Genomic DNA, 11,725 nt, shown 5'->3' with positions numbered 1-11,725 from the left:
AGAGCCTCCGTCTCCCTGCCCTTCCCACGCGGGGACCGGAGGCCGGCCGCCAGAAGCGTGGGTGTCCTCAGCCTTGTGCGAGTGGGTGAAGGGCGGTGGGTAGCCATCCCGCTGCCTCACGGCTCTCCGGCGGAGGGGTTGTCCCCAGCCCAGCGAGCGGCATTGTCGAGCCGGTAGAACGGATGAAGGGAGCGGCCGAGGGTCGTAGGGGCTTGCGGAAAGATGAAGGGCAGGAGTTTGGGTGAATCGATTCCTGTCTTGAACGGGACCGGTGAGGGCCTGCAGCCTCCCATACAGGCTGCTGTCTGCAAGGAGACGGTCGAGGCACGGCCGAGAGGGAGATCTGCAGATAAACGCAGCGCCGTCTTGGCACTCACTTGTGGACACGAATCAGTTACGTGCAATGGAAGGCTCCTAGGAAGCGACACGAATGCCCTCCCTCCCCTCCTTCCCTCAGATTGTCTGCGCCCCGGTTAATAAAAGGAGCGTTGCCATAAAAACGACTTTTTATTTCACTCATATTTCACAATTATCGTGTTGACACTGACGGGCTCGCACGCTGCTTCGTGCGCGGCAATGACTGCGCGGAGGGGTGAGGCGCTTCCCGAGTGGGCCCTCGGCAAAGTCACACCCGGGACCGGGACCGGGATCGGGACCGGGATGGAACCTCGGGCTTCTCCACGGGGCGGCGGCGGGGCCGGGCACAACTTTCGGTCATCCCGGATAAAGCCTTTCACCGCGGCTGAGGGGAAAGAGCCGGCAGCGGACAGGCAAAATGTCCCTGCCGGACTGGGGACAAATGTTAGCAAGCGATTCGTTCCTCCTGCTCTGAAATATAATTGCAATGAAGGAGCTCTTTCGCAAATGCCAGAAAAAAAAAAAAAAAAAAAAGCTCCTCGCCCGATCGTCTGATTCCCTCGCAATTCACTGCAACTTGACTCGCCCCGTGCCGTGGCTTTGCAGCCAGTATCTGCTCTCTCTTCTAGCGCGTATAGGAAAAAAGTTTTTTTTCTTTCCCTAAAGTTAAAAGCAGTTACACAGAATTTGGATCCAGATGTCACTAATTTGCAATTGCTCTGGGACGCAAGCTGATATAGGGTGCTCGGGAAGGGGCCAGCCCTGCCTCTGCCCAGCGCTCTGGGAAGTGCAGTAGCGTTACATGCGAGCTGCAGCCTGGCTAAGGCAGCCTAAAGTGAAAGCGCCTACGGAGGGGTTGGCGTGGAGATTCTGTACTCACATTTTAGGGTGCTAAGAAGCGACTTTCTCAGATCTAAGTCCATGCAACAGGTTTTGACACCTCCTTTCCGGCTAGGGCGAACAGCTGCTCCCGTTCAGATTCAACCGCTGTGGTTGTGAGATGGAAGGAGAGGAAGCGAAGTCAGGTATATCCCTAATAAACGTGGGGCGACCGAGCGCGGTGGCGAGGAGGCGCGGAAGGGAGGGGTGGGGGGTGGCAGCTCAGACTTCGCTAGCGCTTTTCTTTATTGCCACAGTCCCCATCGCGGGAGGGAGCGGAACGGGGCTATATTCTCCCCCGCGAAAGGCACACGGCAGAGGTCGGGGGTGGGAGAGGGGGTTTGTAACTCTCTCGCCGTTTCTGCTCAGAGTAACGTTTGCAGCGGGTCGGTTCCCCCGTCCCGTGATCGTCCTGCTGCGGCTGCGAACCATCCCGCCGCTTAGGTTGGGTAGGAAGAGCTGAGATCGGGATGCTTTCGTTTACAAACAAGCACAGTTTGAATCCTGCAGAAGTCGGCCGGCACCGAGGCACTAAGCGGCCGAGGGCTCCTTTTGTAAAGGGAGGGAGGGATAATCGTGCAAGGGGGGCTCTACGGACCCGTCACCAACATGCCTGAATTTGTTTTAAACGAATTTGAGCTGTCTCTCGCTTGCCCTGCAAAGGAAGCCTCTATTTTGCGTCCCTGGGGGATCCAGGGCGGGAGCCGCCCGCTCTCCACTGCTTCTTCACGGCAGCACTCGGGAAAAGCCCGGACAGGTAGGAGGACGTGCAGCTTCCAAAGCGGAGTGCACTCGGGAAAATACAGACATACGCGGCGGATACGCACAGGCGTCCGGACAGGCTGGGAGCTGGACGCGCGCTGACCCGCTGCCCCCACCCTCCTCTTCCTCCTCCTGCCTCCCTCCCCCGCCGCATTTCGCCTGGCCTCAGCCCTGGCGCGGATCCTCGCCGGGAGCCGCCGGGCTGGGCGCCGCCGCCCCGGCCTCGCCTTCCCCTGGGGACGGCCTCTGAGCCCGCCCGGGCCGGCACGGAGGCTCCGTCCATCGGCCGCGCAGGGTGAGGCTGCGAGGCGCGGAGCCGCAGCCTGGTCGCCTGTGGCTTCGCTAAATCCCTGACGCGCCGGGGAGGCTAAAAAGGTACCGTGGCAAGAGCCCACAACTGCACAGACTTCTTCTGTCAGGGCTGCAAATGGCGTAGAAAGAACTTGTGAGATCAATTATTATTTCTCCGAAAAAAAAAAAAAGGGGGGGGGGGAACATTAAAAGCCATGGAAACTGCCCTGAGTTTGGGACAGGGAGGCTCCTCCCGCAAGCCTTCACCTGGGCGAGCCCCGGCGCCCGCCGCCGCCCCGGCGGTCCCGCCCGCCCGCGGAGGTACCGCATCGCCCCCCGCTCGCTCCTCTCATCCACTTATCCTCCCCCGACCTTCCAGCTTGCACAATCTCTCTCCTTCGCCTTTCACTTTGCGGAGAGCGAAAGGCACGGAAAAGGCTACGGGTCCTTGCCCCGCACAGTCAGTAAACTAAAAAGGCAGTGTGTAATGGGCACGCGTGGGGTGATAAGGGGCCGCTTAATCACGCCAAGTGTCTCTGACTTTTACACGTGTGCCCCTCCTGGATGAAAAACCCCGACACACTCCTGGAAATCAAGTAGAAATAAACGGCCAACGTTCAGTGATCACAAATGCCAGCGCCCTGAGCACCGGAGCGTGGTGGGGCATGGCCGGCGGTTAATGGAGAGGCAATCCTTTCCCGGCCCTGTACCATCATGCCTCCTCCTAGCTCCCAGGCAGGTACGATCAGCGTGTAATGGGATCCCAGGTCACGAACAGGGTCTCTATTGTACATGAGAGGCCCCTTCCCTATAAAACTCTCCGACAGTTGTTACTGGGCGCTGGGGAGGGGGGTTAAGCCAACGCATTTAGAAAGAAACTTTCTGCAAGGGCCGGAGCCGGGTTTTTCTCCCCACCGCAGCCGCGGGTGCCGGGGACGGCAGAGCCCGCGGTCCGGGGTGGCGGGGCCGGGATGGGGCTGCGGGGCCCGGACTGAGCGGTGGGGCCGGGATGGGGCTGCGGGATCCTGATGGGGCAGCGGGGCCGGGGTGAGGCAGCGGGATCTGGATGGGGCAGCGGGGCCGGGATAGGGCTGAGGGATCCAGACGGGGCGGCGGGGCCGGGATGGGGCAGCGGGATCCAGACGGGGCGGCGGGGTCCGGACGGGGCGGCGGCTCCGTCCCGCAGCGCCCTGCGGCGAGAGGCAGGGGCCCGGGCTCGGCGCTCCGGCGCTGCCCCTCTCCCCCGATGGGCGCCTGCAGCGTCAATCACGGCGGAAATTTCTCCCTCGCTAGCTAATATCTCAGCTCGCCGGGCCGCCTCTGAGTGGATCTGAGCAATCTGTCAACCCAGCCGGGGAGCCACCTCAAAACAGATCGGGTTACCCCTGATTGACAGCGTCACCATGGCAAATAATTTGACTAAAACTATTGTCTTCTCCTGGCAGTCCCCGGGTCAGATAACCGGACCAATCACAGCGCGGATAATCACTTTTCATGCCAGCTTAGAATAATATTATTAAAAAAAAAAGGGGAGAGAGAGAGAAAGAAAGGGGGGAAAAACTCCGAGAGGGAGAGGAGCGAGGGAGCAGGGCTTTACCACTATATTATGTGGGATCTTGCGGCGGCGGGGGGTGGGGGGGAAGCAGGGAGATCCCAAACCGGCGGCCGAGGGGGGTGGGTGTGGGAGAGCCGCGGCCGCTGCGAGCGCTGCAGATAGGAGACAAAAGAGGCACAAAGTTACTCTCGCAACTTGGACTTACAAAAAGGAGGCGGCCGGGGGGGAAAAAGCCGCTCGGGCTCCCGAGACTTTTTTTTCTTCGCTCTTCGCCCTTTTTTTCCTTTTTTTTTTTTTTGTTTTTTTCCTCCCACCCGGCTCCCGCCGCCGCTCCGGGGCCGGGCTCCGCCGATGGCCGCGGCCCCCCGCGCCCGGCCGTGACGCCCGAGCGGGCCCCGCCGGGCGCCGCCGCCCCGGGGCCGGCCCCGCATGCCGGGAGCTGCCCGCCGCCCCGCGCCGCTCCCCTCTATGCGGCCGTAGGGTGCGCGGCGGGGCAGGGCTCACCATGTCGATGCTCCCGACTTTTGGCTTCACCCAAGAGCAAGTGGCCTGCGTCTGCGAGGTGCTCCAGCAAGGCGGCAACATCGAGCGGCTGGGGCGGTTCCTCTGGTCCCTCCCTGCCTGCGAGCACCTCCACAAGAACGAGAGCGTCCTGAAGGCCAAGGCGGTGGTGGCCTTCCACCGGGGCAACTTCCGCGAGCTCTACAAGATCCTGGAGAGCCACCAGTTCTCGGCGCACAACCACCCCAAGCTACAGCAGCTCTGGCTGAAGGCGCACTACATCGAGGCGGAGAAGCTGCGGGGGCGACCCCTAGGGGCGGTGGGCAAGTACCGGGTGCGCCGCAAGTTCCCGCTGCCCCGCTCCATCTGGGACGGCGAGGAGACCAGCTACTGCTTCAAGGAGAAGAGCCGCAGCGTCCTCCGCGAGTGGTACGCCCACAACCCCTACCCGTCCCCACGCGAGAAGCGGGAGCTGGCCGAGGCCACCGGCCTCACCACCACCCAGGTCAGCAACTGGTTCAAGAACCGCCGGCAGCGGGACCGCGCGGCCGAGGCCAAGGAAAGGTACGGCTCCCCGTGGCTCCCCCCGGCGCCCCACGGCTCCCTCCGACGCCCCTCGGCTCCCCCCGGTGCTCCCGGCTCTCCTGCCCCGCCTCTCGCCCCGCGCTTGCCCCTCTGCCCCCATCCCCGTCTCCGGGACGGGGGCGCCCAGAGAAGCAGAGGCGAGCGAAGGTGGGCTCTCCGCGACGGCCTCTGTCCGCCAAAAGTAGCCCCCGGGAGAACCGGCCGGGACCCCATCCCCGCCGACACCCCCACTCCCCGCACAGCCGGCACGGTGGCCGCCGGGGCAGCCCCCTTCTGCCGGGGGCGCTTCCCACGGCCGACGGCGACTCCCGGTCAAGCAGCGCGGCCGCCTCCGCCCCGCCGAAACCCGGCGAAGAGGCCGGAGGTGCCGGTGCGGGGCCGCGGCCCGGAGCGAAAGGCCGAGGGCGGCGGGGCTGTAGGCGAGCGCTCCGCGCCCCGCACAGCTCGGAGTGGGTCCTGAGGGTTAGTTACCCCGGTGCGGAGAGGGGAAGCCGTGAGGCAACCGGGAACGAGTGGGTCTGAACGCTGGACATGGTGGTTTGCAAAAATATTGCCTCTAACGTCGGCCCCTGGCGTGAGGCGGGAGACCGAGACAGGGACTGAACGGAGCAACCGCTTGCCTCGCTCCTTAAATCGCAGTTCGTATTCACTACCCAGCAAGGTGCTCGTGAATGCGTGTTCACAGATGTGTATTCTGATACCGAGCGTGATTCCGAGACTGTGTTTTTCTCGTTAAATGGAGTGAAGGGATCATTAATTGCCGGGCAGAGGTTAATGCCCACATCCTTGGGTATTCGGGATGACTTTTCCGTCAGCATTCCCTGTGCCTTAGGAAGACGGTTCGAAGAAGCAAAAAGCGTCCTTTAACTGCACAGTGGCTCCTCGCTAGCTCGCTGAATTGCCCGGTCCATATGGATCTGATCGTAGGGCCTGCGCGGTTAATTAACGGATTAGAAATCTCCCGTAGATCCGTCCCTCCGAGGAGACTTACTATTTTTTTTTTTCGTTTCTGCCTATAACGTGTTTTGGAAATGGCAAGAGCCCCGGCCGCGCAGCTGTGCAGCCCGGCAGGTTCGAGCTCCGCACGGATTTGCTCCATACATTTCCCGAAACGGTGCTAGCACTTTAATTTTCCTTCAAATCCCCGCAAGTGTTGGTTTTACGAGATGTTAGAGATCCTTTTTATTGCTGATAGCGGGGACTCACCTTCAAATATCCGAAGGAAATGAAGGTTACACTTATTCCTTCTTTTTTTTTTCCCGAGGAATCGGTTTTTAAAGGTCTCCAGAGACAAATAAGATTTTTGACATTGAAAAATACACTCAACCTAATATTACACTCCAGGCGTTGGAAAACAGACCGTTCATGGGATTGCCATTCAGTCAAGCGAACTTGTTCAAACAGAGCTTTCTTGTCTATTTTTATTTTTTTGGCACAAAGTGTCTCCAGCCACATCCTGCAGCCCTTATTGAGGAAAAGCCGTCAGCGCGGTGGCTTCACTTCTCTCGACCAAATCCTGCAGGATAGGGCCCCTCTGCCAGATAGTGTGCTTCAAAGCTTCCGCAGAAGCTTTTAAATAGACTCGCAACGCCTTCAGTATTTCAGTCAGGGCTGCGTCTAAAGTATTTCTACGAGGGCTATGCCTAAAAGCCGCCTTAGCCTTGACGGGACGGCCGCCCCCACCCCATCTCGCCCCTCTCATTTCGAAAAAATAATGGCAATAATAATAATAAAAAAATTTACATGCAAGGGCTTGGCCAACCTCCAGCGATTTCTCGGTATTTACCCGGTGATGGAGTTTGAAATTATGTCCTGCCTTTCCCAGCCGGTTGCCTCTGTCGGGGGGCGCACCGGCGGTGCCGGCTCCCCCCGCCGCGGAGCCGGCTGCGGGGCCACCCGGGCTGCGCCCTCCGTCTCCCGGGGAGGGACGGAGGGATCGCAGCGGGCGTGCGGAGCGTTTCCCGAGAGGGCCGGGGAAATAAGCGAGTTAACTCTCTTTGCTTGCCTTATCTTCCATATTGGGCTATGTTTTCAGCTCAGGGACGGGGGGGGGTGAAAAAGTCCATTTACTTATGGAAAAGCCTTTCCCGCCTGGTGCGAGCCTGGGCGGCTCTGCTGCTGCACAGAGCAATCCTGCCTGAGACTCCCCGTGCTTTGGCCTTCCCAGGAGAAATTGCGGCCGAACTTCTCTTCAGCTCCGGGAGCAATTTTAAAGTTAAAAAGTCTTTTTTTTTTTTTTCCTAATGTCTTCCTCCCTTCCCTTCTTCCCCCACCCACCCCACCACCACCACCACCACCACCACCCCCACCCAAGCTGTGCAAAAGCTTTGGAGGCAGAAAATGACGTTTTGGCAAAGTGACACTTTCCGCTGGGCTAGTGGGAGACTCTGTTTACAAGCTCGGCGGACCTTAGACCTTTGTGCCAGATGAAGAGGCCTTGGAGGTTTGCAGAGTTTGTAAACCTACTGTTTCTGCATCCCCTCCCTTCCCCGCTCGCCGCCCCACGGGAGCCAGCTCCCCGCCGCCCGCCGCCCCCGCTCCCGCGGAGCGCACTCCGGAGCGGCGGCCACACGGTGATTTCCCTCCCTCTTTTGTGTTTCCTATAGGGAAAACAACGAGAATTCCAACTCCAACAGCCACAACCCGCTCTCGGCGTCAATGAACGGGAATAAGACAGTTTTGGGGAGCTCAGAGGACGAGAAGACGCCGTCAGGGACCCCGGATCACACCTCCTCCAGCCCCGCGCTGCTGCTCAGCTCCAACCCCGGGCTGCAGCCCCTGCACGGCCTGGGCCACCCCCAGGGCCCCAGTGCCATCCCCGTGCCCAGTGCCGACCCCATGCACCACCACAACTTGCAGGACTCCATCCTCAACCCCATGTCATCCAACCTGGTCGATCTGGGCTCTTAAAAACCGTGTACACGCTCCCTCCTTCGCATCAGCCCTCCTTTACTCTATTTTTTTCCTTTTTTTTTTTTTCCCTTAATCTTACCAGAGACTTTGAAAACGATGACGTACTCCTTAGTGGATGTGTTGTGCCCTTTGGCAGCAGGCTGGCTGCAGGTTTGGAAGGTATCGGACTCGGCTGTGGGCAGTAATGTTGTGAAAAGCCTTAAGGGTTGCTTAAAGGTGGTCTCAGGCGTGTAAGCACTGTTGGACAGGAGCTGTGATTTTTCACGGCAGGCTGTAAGGCGGTTCGGCGTAGCAGCTCTTTCCAGCCTTGACTTTACGAATGTCTCGGTGGTGTCACCCGATCAGGCCGGTCTGTGTGGGAAGAGGCACATTGTAATCTTTTATTTTCGGGGGGTGGGGAGGAAAGGGGAGCATAAGGCCACTGTTTCCATGCCTGTTTGGAAGTTACACATCGCTCCCGTTATTCTATTGTAGTTATGTATCCGTGGCAGGTGTACAATGTACAATTTCAACTAAGAATACAAAAGTTGTAGTCAAATTATAGCAGCAACACGCGCTCTAGGCAGACTCTGTAACCTTCTTGTAGCTGATGCTATGCAGAGAGACGGCTTCTTTGGCCTTGTCCATGTGGTGCTTTCGCCATTTGCGGGGTGGGAAAGGAAGTGATGGCCCGGCTCTGGCCCCAGCCCCCGAGGAAGGCAGGGGCAGATTCTCCCCCTCGGTGTGCAACGAGGGCGGGAGCGGGCTTTAAAGAAAAGAGGAATTGCTGCTCAAGTTTAGACCTAAACGACAGTATCAACCGCAAGTCACTCACCTTAGTTTTGTTTATTGTTTATATTATGTGAATACATTCTTTGGAAAATATTTCTGCTTTTATTTTATAATAAAATTTAGAAATCTAACTCGGCGTGCGGCTGCTTCACTCGCCCGCGGGGTGTTTTCAGTCTCAGCCCTGAGCAGAGCAGAGCCGGCCGGTGGCCGGGGCTGATCGCGCTCGGCCGGGGGAGGCGGCGGACACCCGGACGGTGTCGGGGTCCCCGGACTCCTCCCTTTCCCGGGGTTCCCCCCCTGCCGCCCCAGGGGCGAGCGGGCCTCTTCCCTCAGCGCCCCCCGGGCGGTCAAACGGCATCTCCGCACCCGTGCTCCGTTTTGGGGTGCCCCGCAGAGCAACGGCTGGGCACGGCGGGGGCCGCTCCGGCCCGGCCCGGGGAAGTGGCGTGCGCCGGGGAGGAGCGGGGAGGCAAGGGGACGGAGAAGGATAGGCGGTGCGGGCTCTAAGGGCAGCGGGGAGGTCGCCCACCTGCTCCTCCGAGGGCACGGCCGGGCAGGCGGCGGGCTTTTCCGCCCCCGTGTCTACTGGCCCCAGTGGAAAGTCGCCCCCCGCCGTCCCCCCTCGCCCCACGCAAACCGAGCGTGGCCAGACCCTGCTCCGGACTCCGGCACGGCTGGGCTGCAAACGCCTTGCCAGCGCCCGTGGGAGCGATGCCGGGAACGGGATTTCTCTATTCGTCTCCTCTTTCTTTCTTTCTTTCTTTCTTTCTTTCTTTCTGTCTGTCTGTCTTTCTGTCTTTCTGTCTTTCTATCTGTCTGTCTTTCTGTCTTTCTGTCTTTCTTCCCCCGCCCCCCCCTCTTTTTTGTAAGCACAGGGTGGCAAAAGGGACAGGCAAGTTGCTTCCAAGTTTACTTCATTAAAAGATAAGAGCTCAGAGTGGTTTCATTACGGCTTGCACCCTCGCTACCACCTCTTCGCTAGAAGCCGAATGTGATCTATCATCTGTTTAAATGTTCCTCAGAGCTTGCAAGGGGTTTTGTACTTTTTCTTTTTTTTTCCCCTAAAATGAATTTCTTGTGAAAAATAACCCGAGAAAACGATATGGCTTCAAGCGGGATAGAAATATGCGTAGATCAGCAAAGATCCTGTCCAGGTTTCAGACGCTGGCTGAAATTTCAATCAGCGGGAGTTTTGTGCGGGCAATGTCCTAATTTGATATAATCTGGGGCTGGATTAGCGCCTCGGTGCCTTTGTGGGTGCTCGCTAAAAGCACATTTCTCTGCGGCCCCGTTAATGTCTGTAGAAGGGAAAGTGTGGATGTCGGTAACGGGGAAGATCGGCCTCGGAAAAAAAAAAAAACACCTCTTCCTTACTCGTGGTTATAAATCCAGTGTTCTCGTTACGCTGGGGTGCGGCGGGGTACAATGTTATAGAGGAGACAATGTGGTATATTCAGGTTTATGTTTCTCCTGTTTCTGCTGTTTGGGGTGATTTTTCAGCAGCGGAGGTGATGCGGTTGTCGGCTCTGCTGTGGGAGCGTACCGGTGCGGTCTGCGTGCATTAGGGTCTAAACAGCAGATCCTGTTATTTCCGTTGAGGGGCATCTAATAATTTTAGCTATGAATTTTAATCCTTTGAAAATAAACATTTCGCAAGTATACGAACGACTGCTTCCTAGGGCTACAGAAGATCCCTGCTCCCTGTAAAATAATACATGCAGCCGTGCAGTATTGCAAAGAACGAATTAATTGGCTGGTTAATTATTTTGTATTTTTAGGGATAGAAATAAGTTTGGGAAGGAAAACAGAACGACTGGGTTACTAAAACATGGCCTCGAAACAGAAATAAAGCCTTAAGGCTTTGCCTGCTGGAAGGAAAAAAAATAGAGAAAGAGTAAAGCCAAGATGGGGAACATTTAAAGAGGCAGTATGAAAACAGGATGGGTTTTACGTGGTTAATAAAAGGTCATATTGCACAGAGGAGGCAGAATTCGATCGGGGAAGGTAAATGAAGGGCTGACAGGGTGAGAAAGGCCCTTTGAAAGCGAGGGGCAATGAAAACTCCTGTAAATTGCAGCGAGGATCACTTATAGACGGAGAAAGGAAGAGAGGGCGACTCGCTGAAGTCAATTAGAGACAGCTAGAAACTGAAATCATGCAGTATGAAAAAAAAAATCTGCAGGTCAATCTAGCATTAAGGGCGCACACAGCTTAAAGCCCAGATGATGGGACGTGTGTAATGCAACCTGAAAACCCGTACATGTTAAGACTCATTTTATCGGACCGTACTTGCCTTAGTAATGATGTTTGGTAAATTAGCGCAAATCCCCCCGATTTTCCACGCACAGAAAAAGTTCCCGATAGAGGAATATGCCGAAACTGACGTGACTAATCCTTGGTTTTAAACAGATTAGTTATGATTCACTAGCATTACGTTACATGGGGCATATCTCATCTCAGGGTTGGTTGTTTACAGGGTACCCACACAGGTTTCGGGGCATAAATAAAAAGGTGGTGCGGACCCAGCAGGCTTTACCCATGAAACTCCCCCTGGCCGTCCCCAGGCTGAGGCCAGGATGCAGCAGGCAAACCCCACAGCTGAGACCCTGTAGCTTGGACACCTAGGGAAAAACTGCACACAAGATCTCTCTCTCGTATATGCACACGCACGTACACCTACCTACATACACATATGTATATATATATGAAAGTAGTATTTACCCGCAAACTAGAACCTTACCAAATTACCTAATGAATGCAGCACTTATGGACCCCAGAACTGTTAGCTGAAGTAATTCCTTTAGATAGCAGGGCGCTGAATATTCACGGTGTACTAGAGCAGATTTGTTGTTGACTGTCCTGGTACTGCGCTGAAGAGGGTTATGACAGAAACTGCACATTTGAGACAGAAAGCCACTTCGGCTGTCCTGACAGGGTGCGGCTCACCACCCTGCCGGGGAAATACTGATGGAAGAGAGGGGAGAGCATCCCGACAGGCTGCTGGAGATGTGGCACAGTCCCCAAAGGGGAGCATGACAGTTTACTGGGGACAGGGAGCAAGTTTATTGGAGTAAGAGCCTTTCCTGTGAGTAGGGGAGCATGTGCCAGAGC

The 11,725-nt window shown here is 57.1% G+C and overlaps 1 protein-coding gene and 1 long non-coding RNA gene across 2 annotated transcripts; one reads left to right on the top strand and one right to left on the bottom strand.

The window, feature by feature from the left end:
- Nucleotides 1-521: 521 nt before the first annotated feature.
- Nucleotides 522-4,572, bottom strand: LOC128907852 (uncharacterized). Its single transcript, XR_008465765.1, has 3 exons — nt 4,349-4,572; nt 1,238-1,344; nt 522-789 (listed from the first exon to the last, which is right to left on the bottom strand). It is a non-coding gene; the product is annotated as an uncharacterized LOC128907852 (long non-coding RNA).
- Nucleotides 3,965-8,745, top strand: SIX2 (SIX homeobox 2). The gene is made up of 2 exons (XM_054197195.1): nt 3,965-4,909; nt 7,537-8,745. The coding sequence occupies exons 1-2, from the start codon at nt 4,350-4,352 to the stop codon at nt 7,838-7,840; spliced, it is 864 nt and encodes a 287-aa protein (XP_054053170.1). The 5' UTR covers nt 3,965-4,349; the 3' UTR covers nt 7,841-8,745.
- The last annotated feature ends 2,980 nt before the right edge of the window (nt 8,746-11,725 follow it).

This window comes from Rissa tridactyla, chromosome 3 (assembly GCF_028500815.1).
Source record: "Rissa tridactyla isolate bRisTri1 chromosome 3, bRisTri1.patW.cur.20221130, whole genome shotgun sequence".
NCBI lineage: Eukaryota > Metazoa > Chordata > Aves > Charadriiformes > Laridae > Rissa > Rissa tridactyla.
Note: the sequence above shows the minus strand (reverse complement) of the source record. Positions and strands in the feature narration are given on the sequence as shown.

Coding starts and splice junctions, on each gene's coding strand:
- SIX2 (XM_054197195.1), top strand. CDS start 4,350: ATGTCGATGCTCCCGACTTTTGGCTTCACCCAAGAGCAAGTGGCCTGC. Junction 4,910..7,536: donor GCGGCCGAGGCCAAGGAAAG/GTACGGCTCCCC, acceptor TGTTTCCTATAG/GGAAAACAACGAGAATTCCA.